This window comes from Ictidomys tridecemlineatus, chromosome 6, assembly GCF_052094955.1.
Source record: "Ictidomys tridecemlineatus isolate mIctTri1 chromosome 6, mIctTri1.hap1, whole genome shotgun sequence".
Lineage (NCBI taxonomy): Eukaryota > Metazoa > Chordata > Mammalia > Rodentia > Sciuridae > Ictidomys > Ictidomys tridecemlineatus.
Genome location: NC_135482.1, coordinates 191,722,862 through 191,744,955, shown reverse-complemented (window position 1 = coordinate 191,744,955; position 22,094 = coordinate 191,722,862). Strand labels below are relative to the sequence as shown.

At 41.3% G+C, this 22,094-nt stretch overlaps 2 protein-coding genes across 7 annotated transcripts in view; one reads left to right on the top strand and one right to left on the bottom strand.

Moving 5' to 3' along the window:
* Positions 1 to 10,083, bottom strand: part of Bivm (basic, immunoglobulin-like variable motif containing) — a 35,264-nt gene extending 25,181 nt beyond the window's left edge. For 2 of the 6 annotated variants that reach the window (XM_013360687.4, XM_013360693.4), the window contains exons 1-2: positions 9,680 to 10,083; positions 3,713 to 4,313 (exon numbers count right to left, since the gene is read on the bottom strand). In XM_013360687.4, coding sequence (XP_013216141.2) covers positions 3,713 to 4,190 — 478 coding nt within the window. In that variant the 5' untranslated portion in view covers positions 4,191 to 4,313; positions 9,680 to 10,083. Of the gene's footprint in view, positions 1 to 3,712; positions 4,314 to 8,212; positions 8,384 to 8,413; positions 8,432 to 8,560; positions 8,697 to 8,795; positions 8,914 to 9,679 lie in introns of those variants that run through there. The other 4 variants (XM_021729653.3, XM_021729652.3, XM_021729655.3 and 1 more) reach the window with 4 other exon arrangements.
* Positions 10,084 to 10,195: 112 nt separating this feature from the next.
* Poglut2 (protein O-glucosyltransferase 2) lies at positions 10,196 to 22,094 on the top strand. Its single transcript, XM_005317002.4, has 10 exons — positions 10,196 to 10,789; positions 12,214 to 12,419; positions 13,892 to 14,097; positions 14,282 to 14,359; positions 16,158 to 16,330; positions 16,448 to 16,685; positions 17,988 to 18,197; positions 18,909 to 18,998; positions 20,179 to 20,286; positions 21,866 to 22,094. The coding sequence occupies exons 1-10, from the start codon at positions 10,608 to 10,610 to the stop codon at positions 21,881 to 21,883; spliced, it is 1,509 nt and encodes a 502-aa protein (XP_005317059.2). The 5' UTR covers positions 10,196 to 10,607; the 3' UTR covers positions 21,884 to 22,094.

Sequence of the window (22,094 nt, the reverse complement as noted above, 5' to 3'; positions counted from 1 at the left end):
TTGAAATGAAAGGACACTAGACAGAAACTCAAAGCAATGGGAAGAAATAAAGATCTCAGTGAATGTACTTACATGAACATCTATTAAATTATTAGTTTATCCTTGGTTTGCAACTCCACTTCCTATGCTCCACATGACTTAAGAGACTAATACATTTTTTAAAAACTATTATTCATTTCAAAGTTTATTTTTATGTGGTACTGAGGGGCTGGGACTGTGGCTCAGCGGTAGAGCACTTGCCTAGCATGGGCAAGCCCTGGGTTCCATCCTCAGCACCACATAAAAATGAATAAATTAAATAAAGATATTGTGTCCAGTTACAACTAAAAAATAAATATTAAAAAAGCTAGTATTATTAATTTGATTTGTAACTTCACATTTTTTCTACATTATTTAAGAGGTTAATGCATCAAAATATTAGTTTATGTTCTAGAAAACACTACATATAAAGACGCAATGGTGTACCATCAATAACCTCAAGAGTGTGAGGGTAAAGCTTATAGGAACAGAATTTTTTAATGTTACTGAATTTAAGATGGTAAAAGTTCATACTGGATTGTTACAATATTAGGATGTTCCATGTAATACCCATAGACACCACCAAGAAAGTGCCTATGGAATACACATATATAAATAAAAGGAAGTAAAAAAGATTTAAAACATTGCAATACAAAAAGTAACAAAAAGCAAGACAGTAATGCAGAAAATGGGGGAAACAAAGCTGTAAGGCAGGTAGAAAACAAATAGCTCAAAGAAGTGAAGTCCTTCCTTATCATTATTTACCTTATATGCAAATGAACCAACTGCTCTGATCAAAAGACAGAGAGTGGTTGGGCTGGGGATGTGGCTCAAGTGGTACTGCGTTCACCTGGGGGCGCTGGGTTGGATCCTCAGTACCACATAAAAATAAAATAAAGATGTTGTGTCCACCAAAAACTGAAATTTAATTAATTCTCTCTCTCTCTCTCTCTCTCTCTCTCTCTCTCTCTCTCTCTCTCTCTCTCTCATTCTCTCTTTAAAAAAAAAAGAGAGTGGAAGAATGGATTTAAGGAAGCAGATCTAACTGTAGGTTCTCCATTCACTTCATTAGAGACACAAACTGGCTGACAGGGGAAGAATGGAAAAGGTATTCCAAGTAAATATTAAGCAGAAGAGAGCAGGGTGGCCACAAATAAGAGTCCCCAAAGACAAACACTGTACCACTGCACTTACACGCTGTTCCCAGAGTCATCAGATTCAGAGACAGAGTGGAATGGTGGTTGCCAGGTGTTGAGGAAAGAGGGAAGGGGGAGACATTTTTAGTGGTACTGAGTTTCAGGTTGGCAAGACGAAAAGAGACCTGGGATGGAGAGAGGGAATCACTGACAATAATAAACATACTTAGTGCCATGGAATTGTACACATAAAAAATGGCTAAGACGGTAAATTTAATGTCATTTGCTGTTTACTGCCACTTTAAAAAGTATTATTTTTAAAAGAAATTCAATGGTGAAAAGATGACCCAACCATTGTTAGGGATTATCAGCAACCCCCTTTCAGCAATGGACAGAATAAAACAAGAATTAGAGACAAAAGATGCAAACACATCCAAATACTGACCTAATCAATATTGATAGATACACCCAATAATTGCTGAGTGCATTTTTTCAAGAGCACATGGTATATTCACCAAGATAGGTCATATGTTGGCATTGTAATGGTTAATTTGAATTGTCAACTTGATTGGATTAAGAGATGTCCAGGATTAAGAGATTTACTGGCATGTCAATGAGGGTCTGTCTAAGAGTCATTGGCATGTGGGATAGCCAACTGAAATGGAGACCCTACTTAAGTGAGGGCAGCACCATCCAATAGGATGATGGCTTGGATGGAATAAAAGTTGGAAGAACAAGGAAACAGTAGCACAGCAAATTCTTCTTTAAGAGGTTCTTAATTGCTACTGCAATCACCTGAAGGTATCAGACTCTGCTTCCAAAGCGGACTCTGCCACTGATTCTCCAGAAACCTTCAGTCTCATACTAGGGTAGCACTGTTGAACCCTCCTGTTCTGAGGCTTCAGCCTCTTGGACTGCACAGCTACTGGTTCTTCCAGCTCTTCAGCCCGAAGACAGCCATTGTGGACTATCCAGCTTCTGGTCACATAAGCCAACCTAATAAATCCCCTTTTATAATTATCCTTCCTGTTGATTCTGTTCCTGTAGAGAACCCTGATTAATATAGTCACAAAACCATATTGTCTTCTGTCCACCATAGTATTACATTAGAAATCACTATTTAGGAAAAAAAAACAACCCAAATATCTGGAAGTGAAACAGCACATGTCTAAGTAATGCATGTCTTAAAAAAGAACTGCAAAGTAAATTAGAAAATACTTTAAATTAAATAATAATAATAAAGGGTATCAAAGTCTGTGGACTGCAGCTAAAGCAGCACTTGAGAACAACCCCAAGCATTACATGCATAGGGCAGAAAGTCTCCCATCCGTGATCTAAGCTTCCATCTTAAGTCAGAAAATGAAGAGCAAAGTAAGGAGAAGAAAGGAGACAATACATCAGAAATTGATGAAATAAAATATATAACCAAGAAAATAAACAAACTAAAAACTGGCTGTTCAAAAAGATGAAAAACTGGTGAATTCCTAGTTAGGCTTTACAGGCAAAAAGAAAAATGTCCATCATCAAGAGTAAAGAGCAGTTGTCACTGAAGACCGTGCCCTTAACAGAGATGAGGAGACGGTGGTATTAGATAGGATGGCCAGCCTAATAGCTTCACAAACTAACAGGAATTCAGAAGAGCCTGGAAGCCAAACACAAATCCAAGTTCTACCTCCTGATAATGTGCAACTTTTAGCAACGAACTTGTTCCTGCTAAACCTAATTCTTCATCTATAAAATAAGGATAACAGTGTCTATCTCACAAAATTCATATATTACCATGAGTTCAGAATTGAAAAGCATTAGGACCCACCACAGGACCACTCAGCTGTGATTGTGAAAAGATGTGCACTGCACTATAAGTGAACAGCATCCTCCTAAGTTGTATGGTACACAGCCTATTCAGTGGTACCTGGAGACCTCACTGGGGACTCAAAACACTTTAACAACAAAAGATATAAGGTTATTATATAATGAAAAGAAAACCAAATGTTTTCTAGTTTAGGAACTATGACTTCATGTCTGTGTGAAACTACAAAATAATAATCGCATCATTCTAGTTACATCATTAACCATGTCTAAGTTACTGTGTACTTATCTGTAATACCTGTGGTTAAAATATTCTTTTGATATTCAAAGCAAAATGCATTTCCATTGGCAACGCATAAATGAACTAACTGACCTATGTCCAAGGTTACTTTATTTTAACCACAATGACAGACAAGATGATAGCAATGTTTCTTGGTCATTGTTATAAAAGGAAAACATGCCAGGCACAGGCACACACTTATAATCCCAGCAACTCGGGAGGCTGAGTCAGGAAGATCGAGAGTTCAAAGCTAGCCTCAGCAAAATCGAGGTGTTTAGCAACTGAGACCTAAAATACAAAATAGGGCTGGGGATGTGACTCAGTGGCCAAGTGTCCCTGAGTTCCCAAGTACCAAAAAAATAAATAAAAAATTTTTTAAAAGGAAAACATGTTTAATGACAGGACTAAACAAAACACAGTGTTGGTTTTCTCATTGTTTGCACATATGAACATCAGGATCCCTTCTTACCTGATTTGTGTTTCAAATTTGTAGTCACCCCGTCAAATTCTGATTTATCGATTTCCCATGCGAGAGGTAGCTTGCCCAGACTGTTGGATAAGTTTTCCAAACTATTGTCTTCATTATAGATTATCTCTGATGTACTAGTCGGGATACCGATGTACCTTGATGAATTGTTTCCAGAAGATAACGAGGTACTATCAGGGAGGCAAGAAGAGCGGGCTGGATTGGGGGTTTTATAGATTGAGGTTGCCTGGTTGAGAAAGGCATAGTCTGAACAGATGGCATAAATTTTCTCCCGAGTATGAGTCACAGGACAACTCCATGGATAATGCCCATCTCCTCTGGGACCCAAGGGTGCTCCCGAGGCACTTGTGCAGAAAGATCTGACAGCACCTTGTAGATTTTCTTCTGGAGACTTCCTCTCAGATTTGTGTCCACCATTTCCAGAATCATTGGACCTTTCGGTTTCCACAACGTTAGGCATTGAATGCAACTGTGAAAGTTTCTATTACTAGGAAGAAGTTGCAACCCTTTCTGTTTCTTGAAAAACAACTTTGACAGTTACTTACAGCATTCTGTAAAATCTTGAGAGCCGTGGAATGGGATCCTAAGGAAAGAGGGAGGAGAAAGAGTGATCAACAACCCGCGTGACACTAAAAATTCTATTAGGTATTATTCGTATGCCTTCGTTCAATCCATTTGGATTTTCCAATGGCCATATGCCTAGAGTTAGGATCAGTAGCCATCCATATTATTTTTAAAATTAGCCTAAAATAAAAGATTAGAAAAATACAAATACCCTAGTTAAAAAAAAAAAATGGACTGAGTATCTGAATAGTCACTTCTCCAAAGAGGAATGTCCAAGGAGCACATGAAAAGATGTGCAGCATCTCTAGCCACCACAGAAATACAAATCAAAAGTGTAAGGAGGTACTAACTTAAGAGTCGGCTGCCTATAACCAAATGACAGGTGATAACCAGCACTGACAAGGATGTAAAGAAACTGGAGCCCTCACACACTGACAGAAATGTAGATGGTCCGGTCGATTTGGGAAAAAGATCTTCAGGCATTTAAATGGAGTTACCATGTGGTATCAAGTTCATTCCTAGGTACACACCCAAGTGAAAACACATCCACATGTTAACAGCAGCGTTACTCACAATAGCCAAAAAGAGGAAATGAACCAGATGCCCATCAAGTGACTTATGGTCAGTAGTATATCCAGCAATAAAAGCAATAAAAGAAGTACTGATCCACGATGCAACATGAATGAAATTTAAAAGCATTATACCAAGTGAAAGAAGACAACCACAAAGAAAAAGATACTGCATGACTCCTTTTATATAGTTTTAGCACAGACAGGTCTACAGGGACAGAATGCAGCTTAGTGGCTGTGTACAGCTGGAGGGTTGGGTGAAGGGGTTTTTGGAATAATGAAAATATTTAATAAATGATTGGCGGTGAATATACAACTTTGTGAATATATTAAAATATACTAAAAGCCATTGACGTTTACCCTTTAATGGGTGAATTGGATGGTGTGCGAATTATATCTCAACAAAGCTATCTAAAAAAATAGTGCTTTGGGCAAGATTGTTGAAAAAGTATACAGGCAACAAAGAGATATGATGTTAATGGTCATGGATCTAAATCCACAAATAATATAGAATTTTAATTTTTAAGGTTCTTCACCTGACCAAAAACAACAGTTCCAATCAGGTGTCACAACCTTCTGAATCATCTCAGAAAGGCTAAATTTCATGACCAACCTGATTCTTTTGAGGAAGAAAACAGAAAAGTTTAAATAGCACCCGAGGGCACTCAAAGCAGCTAAAGATTCATATAAAAGGAAGTCTTTAATGACTCAAACCTTCCCAGGTAATGTGGGAGACACCGTGAAGCCACCGTGAAGACACCGTGGGCAGAGAGTGCAGATTTCTCTGGGTTCTAGGGATGGAGCAGCACATAAGAGATTCAATCCACTGCGGGGGACCAGTTGGACTCTCTACAGTTAATCTCTCTCCCCTCTGCTTACATTAAAAATTAGAAACAAAAATAATTTTCATAAGTTACAGAGAAATGATTATATAAAAAGTCATACAAACACTGAATGACATAAGTCTATAACGAAGCCTGCAATGATGGATATAATTCACACAGAGCCTCTAGCTTCTCCTGATCCCTGAGCAGAAACTGGAGAGAAATAGCAATTTCTTCATGGAGTTTAGGGAAACAGATTCCATGTGAGGAGAACTCCATATGTGCTAGATGGGATGCAGTTTCTTTTATTTCTAAGGAATGCTTTCTTTCTGCCCATACCTTCAGGGAGGGCTTTTCAGTAGTCTGCAGTTTATATTTGTGCGCAAGATTGGTTTGAGAGGTGCTGCACCCCAAAACATGGAACCTGCAGAGTTTCATTTTGGAAACATCCTTTTTTTTTTTTTTTTTGATAAAGAAATTTTAAGAGCAGGTGTATCCTATCTCCAGACAGAAGCATTTAAGCTTTCTGCTTCTTCCTCTTTTTATGGTGTTGGAAGTTGCAAAGGAAAGCTGAGCCTGAGGTTTACCAACCCAATTCTGGTCTCAGAGATGTCCTAGAGTAATATTTTCTACTTCCTATCTGTCATCCTCATGCCCTTTTTGAAAAGCTAATGTGGAGAATTGGGTCTGTGGGGTTGTGTGGCTAGGCTGGATTAGGTGAGGAAGAGACCAAGTGTCACATGTAGAGCAAAGGACAGAGGCCACTGATGCTGGTTGGGTGGGAGGAGATGGAGATGTCTCACGCACTGCCCTTTCTATATCACCATCTCAAGCTTAGCTGTACTTTGTCACAGCTTCTTCCTCACTTAAATGAAATTTTGCTGGTGGGTCCGGTTCTCTGTATGGCAGTATGGTGATTTTATGAAGTACGCTCATTCGGAACATATATAGTAGATATTTGGATCAAAAATACAGGCAAAAGGAAATTAAAAGTCGGGGTTGAGCTTCCAGAAAGCTACAGCCAGAAAAGAATAAAACACTTCATTAATAAATCACAACAGTCTGGCTTCATATGTGTTAGGGGTTTATTTGCTCTTAAATAATGGTCACTGAACAAGAATGTGCTCTTTGGATGCAATTTTACAAAAAGAAAAAAGAAAGAAAAAGAGGAGGAGGAAAAGATCGTGGTCAACATGAAGATGTGTTTTACATTGTCACTAAAAACCAAGGGTATCAAAACCTTCTCACTTGAACCACTGTTTATATGTAAATTTATCTGCGAAAATTTTATGTACTATTTATAGGTTTTACTATTTGAGTAAAATATATTGCAGAAAAAAACACAAAGTACCAAAAGATATCACACAGAAAATGAAACTTATCTAAAGTGCATGACCCAAACCCACACTAGTGTTTATTTTCTTTCCACATTGTACTGATCCATGTCTACTCTCCACTGCAAGCCAGAGGGGTTTTACCATTGTGTCCTGAGAACTTTGCTCAGATCTTGGCTTTCTTACAGTGAACTAAGCACAATTTTTTGCTGATAACAGAATCATTACAGACATCTATTGTTGTATTATGCTGTAATTACAGCCTTGGGAAATACTGGACATACTTCAGTATCTAGAGGGGCAGAGTGTCCCTCCACTTAGCCTGCAGCTGTCATGGTTCTCACATGTTGGATCTCCCTTTGTCTCATTTATAAACCATCCCCAATTCCATGCTCACTCCTAGCTCCCCAGCTCACATGGTTTCTAATCTGACCTGTACCCACACATTAGAAAACAAACTTTGCTACACATTATGATCATAGAACTTCCCTGCCTAAAACCCTCTGCTCTAGGAACAAAAGGCCAACTCCCCATCTGGCCACAGATCTATTACTTTAGCTCTTCCTCACAACTCCCCCCCCCCACCAGCCACCTCCATACTTCTTTTTGGTTCTCTGTGGTGCTTTCCCCTCCCACATACCCTCCTTTATTAATTTCCATTGATCTTTCAAATGTCCATACAGGTCACTTTCTGGGGAAGCTTTTTTTGCTCCTCAAACTAGGCCAGATCACCCACTACATATTGGGGTAGTAGGTTTCCTGCACAGGTCTTCCCAGGTGTAACTATACATTAGTGCGAGAGTATATGCTTTTATGTGTGTGTGTGTTTTCATATGATAAAGGTCTGCCTAATGCAAGCCTGGTTCCTGACTGTTGTATCCCCAGAACGTAATAGCTGTAGAAGTCTGGTTCAACATATATGTTTGGAGTGCCTACATCCACCAGGCATTACTGTAAGCCTTCATTTTGATGGAGGTGCCCTCATCCAAATATGTGAGGCATAGATGTATTAAGACTTACTAATAAGAATGACTGCAGGATCTAATGATTTATTCATAATATCATGTCACAAGCAACAGAAATGTTTAATTGTATGCCAAGCAAAATTTAATGAAATGGCAAGCTGTGAATGCATCCGAAGGATAATGATTTGTAAGAGCCATGGGAACACTGTTCTTAAAATAAACATACCGTTTGTACAGCCAATATTCATTGATCAGGTTATATTCCTTTCAAGTTATATTTTAAATCCGTGTTCTTCAGTATCAAGTTTACTCGAGAACTAAACATCCCTAAAATCTCCTCCGTAAAGCCTTCCATGTACGACGACTATGATCTATATATACCCTGTATGGAAGGCAACTGGGACGCAGGGGCAGTTAAGGGACTTACTGAGGGTTGAACGTGCCCAAGGGCCAGACCAGAAGGGCCGAGACCCAGCCTTGTCTCTCCTTCCCACCTGGTGCCTTCCCCACCGCTGCAGCCCGGCGATCACACCCCGCCTCCCCACGCAGAGGCCGGCGGCCTACGAAAGGATACCGGGACTCCTTGCGCCCGCGCCGGACGGAGCCAGGCTCCCGGAGAGACCGCGCGTGTTCCGCCGCCTCCTGTGCGACGCTCGCAGCTCGGCGGGGCTGGGAGAACGCTGGGACCACGGCGACGGTCACGCAGGCCGGTGCTCGCCGCGCAGAGCCGGTGTGTGCAGAGGCAGCGCGGTGCGCCAGTGCCACCGCCCTCCCGCGGCGGCCACCGCCCGCGCGCCCCGCGCACCTACCGAGGCCGGGCGGCCCGGGTCTCCGCACCCGCGGAGGACGGCACAGGCCTCCTCGCCTCCAGGCTCCCTCCTCCCTGGCTCCGGAGCCGGAAGACGTGGTTTGCCGCAAGGGGGAGCGCGCGGAGGCCCGAACTGACCGTCACGAACCTGTCCGGGGACCCTAGGACTTTGGGACTAAAGATTCCGGGGCGGATGGGAAGCGGACAGTTACTGCCCCCGGGCGAACAGCCGAGCCCCCGGGTTCCGGATGTGAATGGGAGTTTCTGTTCCTAAGGACAATAGCGAAAAACAGAAGAACCCCCTGCCCTGGTCCCCAACCAGACCCGCCTGGGCGCATTGAGCCACCGGCCCATTTGGGTTTTCGGGTAGCTCAGAAGGGTCCAGGGAGGGAGACAGGCAGAGGGGGCGGCGCCCGGTTTCCAGCTGATCCTGAGGCCTCCCTGGTCGCGCACCCGCCACCACTTTGGCGGCCCTGGCCCGGTGCGGGCGCGCAGCGGGAGGGGACCGCCATCTCGAGCTGGGTGCCCCGGGTCCTGCCGAGCGTGGCGTGGAGACCAGAGCTGAATAGGGGTTACCGGTGTCTATTGGGCACTTCCATATTGAGCTCTGTTCCCGAGAGGACTCGTCCTTTCTACCCCTGGTGCTTCTCTCTCCCTCTGCGACCCTACTCCTTCCAGGAAGGACAGGCACCAATGCAGTCCATTCGGACGCGACAGGACTCCGGAGAGGCTAGACCTCTCTCAGCCAGGGAGGCGATGAAGGCTCCTAGAGCGTTCAGGCGGCAGCAGGCCCCGCCGTTGTACCCCGAGTAGCCCCGGGGAGTGCCAGGTGTGCGGGGCGCACTGCTGGAGGTCACCTCGGCTCCTGCCCACTCCCCCGTGTACCTCTGGTCAGTGCAGCCGGGTTGGGTCGCTGCGGCACTGGTGGAGCCCCGCGCCGGACCTGGTTCACAGCAGCCAGCGCGCCGCCAGCGATGCGCCTCGCGTTACCCTGGGGCTGGTGTCTCTGGTCCCATCGGAGCGCGCCAGGACAGCACTTTGGACTGCGACGGCCGGCCACAGGTCGTCAGACATCAGTGACAACACCTTCCTTTCACCCCTTCTTTTATATCTAACCTTTGCACGTGCTGAGGATGTGGTGACCAAAGAAATTAAAAATCTTAGCTGTGACTCCAGACCCTTGTGCGCCTCTATTGGACATCTGTAGTGTTTATCTGTTCCATGAAAGCCACGACCAAAAAGTAAAATGTGGATGAGAGTTGGTTTAAAAAAAAAAAAAAAAGCGGGGGAGGAGGGAGGAAGGGGGAGAAAAGGAAGAAAGAAAGAACCTGGCAGGATTTCCGCTAGTCCTGCCGCGAACTACATATCCCAGGGAGCCTGGGGGGCCGGGCCGCGTGTCCACTCTGCCATCCACTTGGAGAAGCCCTTACTCAGCCTGGCCCCGCGCGCAGGCCAATCCTCTCGCCTTGTATCTTAGCTGGAACCTGGAACGGATTCGCCCCCCAAATGATGCTCCAACAGCAAAAATAGCACAAGTTTATAGTTGTCCCAAGAAAGAGACGCAGCGCGGTTCTTGCCGGTCTCAGCGGAACGACTGGCATCCTTTACCTGGACATGCCAGCGCTTCGGTTGTGACTTTGTGGGGACGTGGAGAGTCCAGCAAGCGCCTGCCGTGCACATTAAAGGACAATTTCTGGAGCCGCGTTAGCCGCCGCGACCCACCAACGTGCCGCTGCCCAGGTCTCCGCTGGTGTCGTCCCCTTCTTACACGTCTGCATTTATCCGTGGATCATCTCGAGAGTCCGACTTGTAAATGTTCAGCATTTTGCTGTTTTACTGCTTTTTTCTGGGGACGGTTCCAGCACTTGCCGAGACCGGCGGAGAGAGGCGACTGAGCCCAGAGAAGAGCGAAATATGGGGACCTGGACTAAGAGCAGATGTCGTCCTTCCTGCCCGCTATTTCTATATTCAGGCGGTGGATACATCAGGGGATAAGTAAGTCAAGAAACCACTCTTCAACTATTCGGGATTGCGTTAAGACTTTTTGTTTCTTCCTTTGTTTCTCATCCACCCCAAAACTCGCTTCTCCACAGCAGTTTTACTCCAGGATATTTGGATGCTATGCACATCTGGATTCCCCTTCCCAGTCAACTTTTCTCTGTAGCTTTAGAAATAATTAAGAATTGCAATATGTAATATAATAATAGCTCTTCTCTTAACTGTTTTGATAAGTATTCCCGCATTATCAGGGCAAAACAAAGCTCCTACTCTTTGCTAGAAATGCTATTTCGAACTACTTTTTGCATAAACTGTTGTAAGGAATTAAGTTCTGTTGTTAGAAATTTGATTGGCTTCAGCTTTCTGTGGTGCTGCCCTAGAGTTTCAGGTAGACATGGGCAGGTAAGCATGTTTTAAAACCCAAGAAGAAAAACTAACTACTATCTAACATTTTAGAATTTAGAGGAAAAGTTTGGCAGTACAAAACTCCTATATGAGTGTAAAAGAAATCTGTTTCATTCCAATGAACTCTATACTTTAAACTTATATTTATGTATATTTTATAAAAAATATATTAGGAATAAAATATTTTCCAGGGGTTAGGAGTGTAGCTCAATGGTAGAGCGCTCACGTATCATGTGTGAGGCTCAGGGTTCAAACCCCAGAACTGGGGGGGGGGCGCGATTTTTCCATGGAAAAAGAAGGCTGTAAATTTTGTCATTTGGCTATAAATAGTACAGTTGGAGAAACAAATACCACCTCATCTCCAAGAGCACTCACTCCACAAACACTTTTATTTACAAAGATGGTATACTACCTACCTTGCTTTTGCCCACACCTGGGCATGATTTATAATTCTGATATTTTTTAAGAATCACTGAGAGTTATTTTTCAAAGTAAGGTCATCTTTGTAGGCACACCATTTGATCATAGATTTTCTGATGTGACAGACATGAAATAAATAGCAGACTGATACTGTTATCTATAGAATTATAAATATTTGCATGCTTTCACACATCAGTAATCTTAACATATCCCTTTGTCAATGTCTAATGAAACTTTTAAAAATTATTTTTGGTTGTAGATGGACATAATACCTTTATTTTGTTTAGTTTTTTCTTTTAATGTGGTGCTAGGAATTGAACCCTGTGCCTCACATGTGCTAGGCAAGCACTCTACCACTGAGCCACAACCCCAGCCCTAATGAAACTTATATGTTATTTGCATCATTGTCTTCCTCTTTATTTTTTAAATTGTTGATCTATCATATTCATTCTGGCACTGAAAGCATAAAAGAGAAGAAGCAAGCATGTTAGAGGAAGAATGTGGAGAACAGAAAAAGTTTACTGACTGAAGAGCATAATCATTGGTTGCTTATTCCTTAAAATAATATCTGTATCTCATTGTTCTTCACATCACAGATTCACATCTTCTCCAGGTGAAAAGGTGTTCCAGGTTAAAATCTCAGCACCAGATGAGCAATTCACAAGAGTTGGAGTCCAGGTTTTAGACCGGAAGGATGGATCCTTCATAGTGAGATACAGAATGTATGCAAGCTACAAAAATCTGAAGGTAGAAGTTAAATTCCAAGGTCAACATGTAGCCAAATCTCCATATATTTTAAAAGGTAATTTGGAACAGAGTAATATAACAATAGTACTGAACACAATAATACATGTCATTCTATCTACAAGACAACTTGGTGTATTTTTTTTTTTCACTGAAAGACAAAAAATGTGTCCTATCTGAAAGATAAGGTCGGAGTCTTGGTAAAAGAGAGAAATTCAAGATATGAGTAGAAATTGTAGTTTGCTAAAGAGCAAGGAACATAATTAGAGAATTTGCTGTCTGAAAACATAATATTAGCAAGAATAATCAAGCTATATATATATGATCCTATATGCTATTTTGTTAATTGGAGATAGAAGATGTTATGTAACTGATAAGAGTTATTGAAACTTAATAGACCACTTTAGGAAGGAAGATGGCTTAATGCAGAGAGTGGGGGTTGACTATTGTTTTTTGTCATTGTTCCAATGCCATTTTTCCAGGAAAATTTTCTGGTGGTTTGTAATATAAGATGAGATCTGTTACCAAGGCCATTCCCTCTCAGAGGAGGCAGGACCCCAAAACACTGGGGAAGCATTGTATATAACAAAAACATCCCAAGAAAGGTAACGTTTCTTTAAATGTCTAGGTTCCTTTCCTGCCTCCCTTCAGGACCATGTGGTACCCAATAACCTGCTAAACCTAAAGAAAAGGTACTGAGGGCTGGCTTGTGGCTCAGCGGAAGAACGCTTGCCTAGCAAGTGTGAGGCACTGGGTTCAATCCCTGGCACCACATAAAAATAAAATAAAGGTACTGTGCCCATCTACAACCAAAAAAAGTGGGAGTCTGAGGATTACAGAAAGTAATGACAGTAAAAATCCATTCAGATTCTGCTACATGATGTCAGTATTATTTCTATAAATGTGTAATTAACTCATCATAATATTAATGAAATATTAATATTATGCTTTGAGGATTACCTTTGCAACTTTGTATTTCTTTTTTTCTTTTTTTTTTTTTTTTTTTGAAGAATAGCAGAGGTTCTTTGTTTACTTTTGTTGTTTTTGATGATGTTTTGCCTATTGAGAAAAGTACTTTAGAAACTTTAGGAACTCATTTGTATAACAGATCATTGAAATATTAATTCTTATGATTTTTGTCCTTCACCAAAGCAGGTGTCTTCCTCTAATATTCTTTTATTAATGTTTGGAGATTCTTCGGTACTCCAAACATAAAGAGCAACCAACTGTAATATCCACTGTAGAGGACACATTAGAACCCATCAGCTTTCTTTTGAACTTGTATAAAATAGACTTGAACATGAAGATGTCACGAGAGTTCATGTTGAAGAGCTGTCGGGAAGAACACCGACTTGTTCAGAAGGCCCCAATGTAATAAAAGTGTATTTCTTTTAAAATATGTTTTCAATCCATATGCCTTCCTACTTCACTAGTCAAAATTCAAGAAGCCTGCATTTTGGGTATTTGTTACATGTGTCAAATACTGAGTAAAATATTCCCTCTTGTACCTTGTTTTTTGTGTGTAAATAGGGCCGGTTTACCATGAGAACTGTGACTGTCCTTTGGAGGACAGTGCAGCCTGGTTACAGAAAATGAACTGCCCAGGAACCATTGCTCAGATTCAGAAAGATCTGGCACATTTCCCCACTGTTGATCCAGAAAAGATTGCAGTAGAAATCCCAAAAAGATTTGGACAGAGGCAGAGCTTGTGTCACTACACCTTAAAGAATAACAAGGTACAACACATGATTGAGGTTTGCTGGATTTCCTGATTCTGTTTTGTTTTGACCATTTGGGCTACAATTTGCTAAACAGTCCTATTGAACATCATCCTCGTAGCAATCATTGTGACAAGCTTTTCCTCAATCAAGTCTGACAGTACTTTTAGACTAATGTAAGAAATGTTAAATTCTCTTTTAGGTTTACATCAAGACTCATGGTGAGCATGTAGGTTTTAGAATTTTCATGGATGCCATACTACTTTCTTTGACAAGAAAGGTAACTATATCTTTTCTCTGAGTCATCATAAGCAATTATAATCCAGCTTTCATTAAATAATTTTTCAAAATGAAACTAATAACTGGGCTGGGGTTGTGGCTCAGTGGCAGAGCCCTTGCCTCGCAAGCACCACATCAAAATAAATAAATAAAATAAAAGGTATTGTGTCCATCTACAACTAAAAAAATATTTAAAAAAAAACACTAATAACAATACCAGGATGTTCTATTCTAGAGTCTTTAGTAGAATGATATTCTGAAATGTTTTATAGGCTGCCTGAGTTAGTTTTCAAGACTGCTCTTGCAAAGTGCGGGAGGCTGAGTGCCTTAAACAACACTTTATTCTCTCGTGGTTCTGGAGCTCAGAAGTCCAAAATCAGAATGCTAGCAGGGCCACACTCCCTCTGAGATTGTGAGGACATTCTTCCCTACCTCTGGCTGGCTCTGGTGGCCTCAGTCCTTGGTGTTCCCTGGTGTGCATCACTCTGCTCTCTCCTCTCTCCACGTGCCCCTGGCCTTCCTGTGTCTGTCTCTCTTGTCTCTTTTCGTAGGAACATCAGTCATTTTAGATTGATGGACGACCCTCCTCCAGTGTGACCTCATCTTAACTAATTACATCTGCAACGACTCACTTTCCAAATCAGGTCATTCTTATATACTGAGATTTAGAACTTAAGGATATTTTTTAGGGGAATAGTTAGACTCGTATCAATGCCTTACAGAGGAAAGAAAATGCCTGTGGTAAAATGATTTGATACTAAACCCACTTCAAGTCCAAAGAAGATTACCCCTTTTCTGAATCCTGTTCCTTGTCATAATGTGCTTTAATAGGAGCTAGTGGAGTATTTCAACAATACTGTTAAAATGGCTGATATGAAAAATTATACCTTTTTTTACCAATTGTGTATTTATGTAAAAATCTATTACAACATTTACTTATTGAATCATTTGTGCATATCTTGATTGATTGAATTACTCATGGAAAACCATACTTTTCTTCTCAAGATTGCAAAGCCTATGCAGTCAGTGAATCCTAAATATAGTAGTACTTAGTACCAGTATTATGCCTCCTTTAGGCTAAGACATTTAGATTGCTGGCAAATATTTCTTGCTTATCTGTGTCCATGAGAAAAATAAGAATTTTCTTCAGGATTCCAATTTCTCAAGATGCTTCTCAGACAGGACCCACACAATTCCTACCTAAACAAATAAATAGGTGTACCTATTCAAGAAAAGCATCTTGAGAAATTGGAGTCCTGAAAAAAATTCTTATTTTCTTGTTTTGCAAATACCCCCAAGCATTTTCCTTGGCTAATAAAGCAGGTTCTTTCAGCATGTTCACAACATTTGTTAGTCAGGGATGCATAGCTTGGAAGCTCCTGTATTGGCCTTTGAGTTGGACTTCCTGAATTCAAGTCCTGTCCCTACCACCCACCTGGTCTAAAACAGAACCATCTGGCTAGAGTCCCAAGTGCTCTAAAAAGAATTCTTACAATTGTTTTCTAATAATTCTCTTGTTTTAGCATCTCTTGGCAGCTTTAGAACAAAGATTACCTTTGCCACCTTGTCCTCTTTAGTGAGTCTGTTGGCCAATTTAGATGTCACAGAAAGGAAACTTAGAATGCTTATCCATGTGACCATATTTGGAAAAGTTACCCACTATTCAAGCTAAAGTCATGATGGCCCAAAGCTTATAAGGTTGGCCTTTCATTTGGTGCAATTGCTAATTTTAATTGATGAACATGAGGTAGTATGCAATGCAAGAACTGCCAATAAGCACTTTGTTTTCTTTTTCCTAGGTGAAGATGCCAGATGTAGAGTTTTTTGTAAATCTTGGAGATTGGCCTTTGGAAAAAAAGAAGTCCAGCTCAAACATCCATCCCATCTTTTCCTGGTGCGGCTCCACAGATTCCAAGGATATCGTGATGCCCACCTATGACCTGACGGACTCTGTTCTAGAAACCATGGGCCGGTGAGAGTCGGGTGGGGTTGACCCAGCCTGGGTGTGCTCTCCTGGGTGAGTTCTTTCCTCCTGCCTCTGTGGTGTGAAGATTTGGGAGGGAGCCACACTGCCCTTTCTGTGTTCCAGAGTAAGTCTGGATATGATGTCTGTGCAAGCCAACACGGGGCCTCCCTGGGAGAGGAAGAACTCCACCGCCCTCTGGAGAGGGCGAGACAGCCGCCAGGAGAGACTGGAGCTGGTGAAGCTCAGCAGGAAGCACCCAGAACTCATCGACGCCGCCTTCACCAACTTTTTCTTCTTTAAACACGACGAGAGCCTGTACGGTCCCATTGTGAAACACATCTCTTTTTTTGATTTCTTCAAGGTATGACATCTGTAGTGACCTATCCTTTCTGCATTCCCAGTTTTTGTGTAAATAGCACTTTGGGAAAGGGGAATCGAAGCCTGTAAATCACAGGGGAGGAGAGAAATGGGTTTGAACAGCCTGCCTCTGCTCTCGTCACCCAACCCTGACATGGAATTATGCACGAGGGAGCTGGGAGCCTGAGTAGAGATCTAAGTTTCCCCCCAGCTAGCCCTTAAGATAAGCACATGTCAGCTCAAATCCTTTTTTTATTAATAAGTTTATGTCAGTCATTTTACAAGGACTTCTCAAAACCAGAGCACGGCAGCACTATTAAAGAAGATAAAAACCAGGTGTCTCTTATCAGGCCTTCTGGTGAGGAGTGACTTGAAATGCTGATGTTCTGCCTGGGAATTCTGGAATGGCTTTTCTCATCCAGAATGTGGATTACTCCTGTTTCCCAGGAAGTCATACTTTTTCTAACAGCTCCTTTCCTCAGTGCACAGCGCCCTGCTCCCTAGATCATGGAGGGGAAGAGGAGTGTCTGTAGTCCCCTGGGGTAGAGACAGAGATGGCAAAAGGTAGTCAGCCATCCTCCTGTAGGGAAGGACAAGTGATGAGTGAACTGTCTGCTCCAGAGACAGCCAGATTTTCCTTTGATGGGTTACATGGAGGTAGGTAGACCCAGATAATGCTGCGTGTTGAATTGTCATTGTTTTTTCATTGACGTATCTCAAAGAAAGGAATGATCACAACTAGAGAGCAAGATGAGCCACTCCTCCTTAGACAGCTGTCACAGCATGCCTTGGCTTTTTCCTGCCTGTGGAATTTCTATAACTTAAGGCTATTGATGACCACAGCTCTGTGGATATTTTTACTCATACATGTTCTTGCCCTGGAGCTTGTTAATTTCCTTGAGACATTTGGGTGGCCCATCTGGTGTTTCAAAAGTATGGCTAGCATGGCACAGAACGTGCCATCGTTAGGTACTTATGCCATCCATAAAGAAGTAGAGGAATGACAAAGTTGCAAGTCTACTTTTTTTTTAATGTTGTAGTCTTTTATTTCATTGGCTTCTTCAATTTAGATTTGTTTCTCTCTTTGTGAAATTCAGGACCATATCAAAATAAACATTTGTCTATAGGTGAGCATGTTGTGTAATCAAAATTACCAAATGGCAAAGGCATAGGGCAAAATCTGGCCCCTGCTTTTGCGATTGTATCTCTAAATGGCAGATTGATGTGTGGAAGGCGGAGAGGGAAAAAAAAAGAATGGAAAATGGGAATTCAGTGGAGGTTCTTGTACTCTACTGCTGTTTTGCAGCATAAGTATCAAATAAATATCGACGGCACTGTGGCGGCATATCGCCTGCCCTACCTGCTGGTGGGCGACAGTGTCGTACTGAAGCAGGACTCGATCTACTATGAACACTTCTACAATGAGCTGCAGCCCTGGAAACACTACATTCCAGTTAAAAGCAACCTCAGTGATCTGCTGGAAAAACTGAAATGGGCAAAAGACCATGATGAAGAGGTAAGGTCGGTCTCCTGGAAGGTTTACCTCCACTGTGCCAGATGTCACTGGTAGGTTTGCAACGTCTTGGGCCTGGAGAGTGCTCAGCGTATGCTCAGATACAAAAACGGGAAGCTGCCTGCCCAGGAGTGGTACAGTAGCTCCCTGGAGCAAACACAGCCCTTGATCTTAGATAACTGTCCACTCTGCATGTGAAATGAAAGCTAAGCCTCAACCAGATTATGTTTTCTCTTTTGGTAAGCATTGTCTCTGGAGATACCAGTTCTGCCCTCACAAGTAATGTCAAAATTAAGATGGCCAGTCTGGTGGCAAGAGATGTCACTAACCTTTGTGGAGAAAAATGAGGAATTATAGGAATTAGCTTCAGGCTAATGGCTGAAAACTGTGAAGGTAGTGCACTAATATAGCTGCACCTTGCATTCTCTTTAGGAACTCACTGTTCCTTTGCTTGCTGTATATCTTCTCTCTCCATGAGAGACTTAACTCTAGGAAGCACAATACGACTTCTCAGACTTTCAAGTCTTGAAAACCTCCCTTTAGTTTTGAACAGATAAAGTCTGTTAAACATCCCTTTGTCACATGAGAACCCCCAGGGCTATGCTTCCTGCTGTGGTCTCACTGTATGTGCTCTGTAGTTTGGGTTGCATATGTCTGCATAGGAAAAAAATGCTTCATGAAAGTTTTGTTGTTTTTTTTTTTTTAATTCCCAAGGCAAAGAAAATAGCAAAAGCCGGACAAGAATTTGCAAGAAATAACCTCATGGGTGATGACATATTCTGTTATTATTTTAAACTTTTCCAGGTTAGTATTTTCCAAGAAAATAACTTAACAACTGGACATGTAGAGAGGAAATAATATTTCACTCACTTAATTTCTAAAACTATATTAATATAATGTACCTTTTAACAATTTCTAGAAGTATATTAATATAAGGAGATTCACGTACCTCTTTGGGTGAAAATCGGGACAAATACTAAGTAGTAATAATACATAGTTGAAAAAAATGAAGCTTAGCTGATGGAAAATATTACAACATCAAGTGAAAGAACAAACATTAGAACTATGTGGCATATGATTAGGAAACTGGCAGAGTTACCATACATGGTTTGTATTTTCTCTTTGTATTATGTTGCTGCTGCCTTGTCACTTCTTTGTGTAAACAGCTTAAAGTATGTGTTTGGGCCTCTTGTCATGACCCCCCGTTGGGCCAGGAATTCTCTTGGAAATTATTTCCACAGACTTAAGCATTTAGGGATTATAGTCAAAGCATATCTGACAATTTCAAAGGCTCATTAGAAAAATAATACAGCAGTAAAGATGTCATTTGCTAATAATAGCATTAGATCTAGATTAAGCTTTCTATCTGAGAATTGTACATATTGAGCCCCATACTGTAGGCTCTGCTGCAAAGCAAAGTTGATCTGTATCTGATCTGAACTGGCCCCTCCTGTTCTGAAATCTTCCCTATGAGATGATGAAGCAATATAGAAGAAAAACTATTTAAAATGAATGAACTGGGGGGATTCAATCTGAATATCCAAAGATCCACTGGGTGGTGTTAACATCAGTGTTTCGCATGGTGCCTGCCCCAGGGTGAGAATCAGTGAAGAGGATATTGATTGAGGCCAGGGCAAGCCATGGAGGGGCAGGTAGAAGTCTGTCCTCAGATTCTTATTCTAGGGCAGATCATGTGCAAAATTGTTTTCACTTTAAGGCAGAAGGTGGTTTAAGAAAAAAAAAAAGTCATATAAATTAGGAATAGAATAGTGGCCATTTAGGAACAGACAGCCAGAGTTTAAAGAACTTTGGGACTCACACTTTGTTGTTGGGCATTTTGGGGATTACAAGGGACTCTGCACATCAAATTTTTACATATACATGTGAGTAAAGTGAATCTTGGTCTACAAATTCCACTGTGTCTTATTTGGTGAATGCACTTAAAGTGTTGCCTAAGGGATGTTTTTCTATTGTCACTCATCAGGAATATGCCAACTTACAAGTGAGCGAGCCCCAGATCCGAGAGGGCATGGAGAGGGTAGAACCACAGACCGAAGATGACCTCTTTCCTTGTACATGCCATAGGAAAAAGGTAACAGAACAGACCCTGTGGCCAGCATCAATGTAAGAGTTAGGGTTGATCCAAGTTTACACCCATCCCTCTAGTCATTCAATCAGGCAACAAACAGTTGAATTCCTCTTGAAGCCTCCAAGCAACTTAGTCTACTAGGAAGATGGTTATAGTAGATAATAACATTGTACAAGAAAATGTGCAGTTAAGTGAGGAGCCAAAATAGCTCTGGCAAAGCTGAGCAAAGCCTTTTTCAACGTGAGAATTGAGATCACATAGCATTTGAACAGATGTTTGCAGTTTGAAAAGTATTTTCACATGGATCATCTGATGCCCTCATCTCCCCATGTGATGGGTTTGGCAGAGGTCTTCATTCCATTGCAGAGATGAAAAAAATATTCAACCATAAGTATTCATGCTACAGTATTTAAAAACAATCTCTGTTGATGCCACTACATGATGACCTCATTTGCAAAGTTCAGATTCACATATGGACTTGTAAGGCTTGAAAAGATAGAAGTCATACAGTGATTGTCTTTTGTTTTTTGGTTAACAAAACTGAGCCCATAGAGGAATTTAGCTCAAAATGATCGAGCAAAACAAAACTATCTCATGATCAAATAATGCATTTTTGTACATGGAGGCATAGTGTTGTTTTGATTATAGTTGAATTTTTGTTGGGAGGAATATAAATTACAGTTTTCTGCATTGCTTATATGTTTGTGTGTGTGTAAATATGCTGGCTAGACATTATTTTAAGCAAAATCATTTTGTTTCTGAATGCACAAAGTCAAAGTTGTGGTTTTATAACCCAAAATGGGAAGGGAGACTTGGCATTGGTTATGTCAGCCTCTCAAAGATGCTTAAAAGCAATAAGGTGACAACTGGCCCCAGTGATGTGACAGAACCAGCTCATGTGAGCTCACCACCTATTGGTATCCAGGAATTTCACACACTAGTTAAATTTTTGCTACCTTGGAATCATTCTTTGGGGGAGTGCTTGTACCATGACAGTCAGCATACCTTTTGGTTTTGTTTTCGGAGAACTGATTTACCACTAGCTCACTGACCCTCAAGTGGTACAGAATCAGTGGTGACCTCTGTCAAGGCCAGGAAATCACTTCAAGTCAATGTGGCACAGGAATTGCAAATCAAAAGGTTCTCCTTACCAAATTTGTGATTTAGGGTTATGACATTTCCCACTTTGGCTCCAGTGGAGACTGTAATGTTCAATTTTTATCTGTGAGTGAGAGGAGGTACCAATCAGTATCTTCCACTGATTAGTGGAAATTAGTGACAGGATCATAGCTTTGTTCATATTTTGTTCTTTGTCTACGCCAGCCCTTCACTGATTCTGTTCTTCACACAAGACCTTTACAGTAGCACAGACCCGTGGAAGTTTGGGTTCCCCACCAGTAGCCCTGTGAAACACAGTGTGATTTGCACTGGGGATGATTCTGATCCTCTGGAAATAGTTCTGGGTCCTAAAATTGTGGAGCAGAAACTTGGTTTTTTTCTTCCTCTCCCCTTTAGGGGAGAATAAATAATTGATTCATAAAAACTTCTTGATGGCTCTTAATATGTTGCTTCTTCATTGCAGACCAAAGATGAACTCTGATATGCAAAAATACCTTTCCTTCAAATAATGGTGCTCTGAAGACTCTTCTCAGCAGAAAAGAAGAATATTTTTTTAAGTATTAATTCCCCAATATAAAATCTGCTGTGAGATTATGTGCATTATGAAGATTTTTCTACTATACATCATTCCCATGACTGTCCTTTAAAGCACATTTTTAGAATTTTGTAATAAATGCATCTTTTATTTTAAA

Bases quoted from the DNA above. Each gene is read 5' to 3' on its own strand.
- Poglut2 (XM_005317002.4), top strand. From the start codon at position 10,608: ATGTTCAGCATTTTGCTGTTTTACTGCTTTTTTCTGGGGACGGTTCCA. The intron at 14,098-14,281 runs GTACAACACATG...ATTCTCTTTTAG, and splicing joins ACACCTTAAAGAATAACAAG to GTTTACATCAAGACTCATGG. The intron at 14,360-16,157 runs GTAACTATATCT...TCTTTTTCCTAG, and splicing joins TACTTTCTTTGACAAGAAAG to GTGAAGATGCCAGATGTAGA.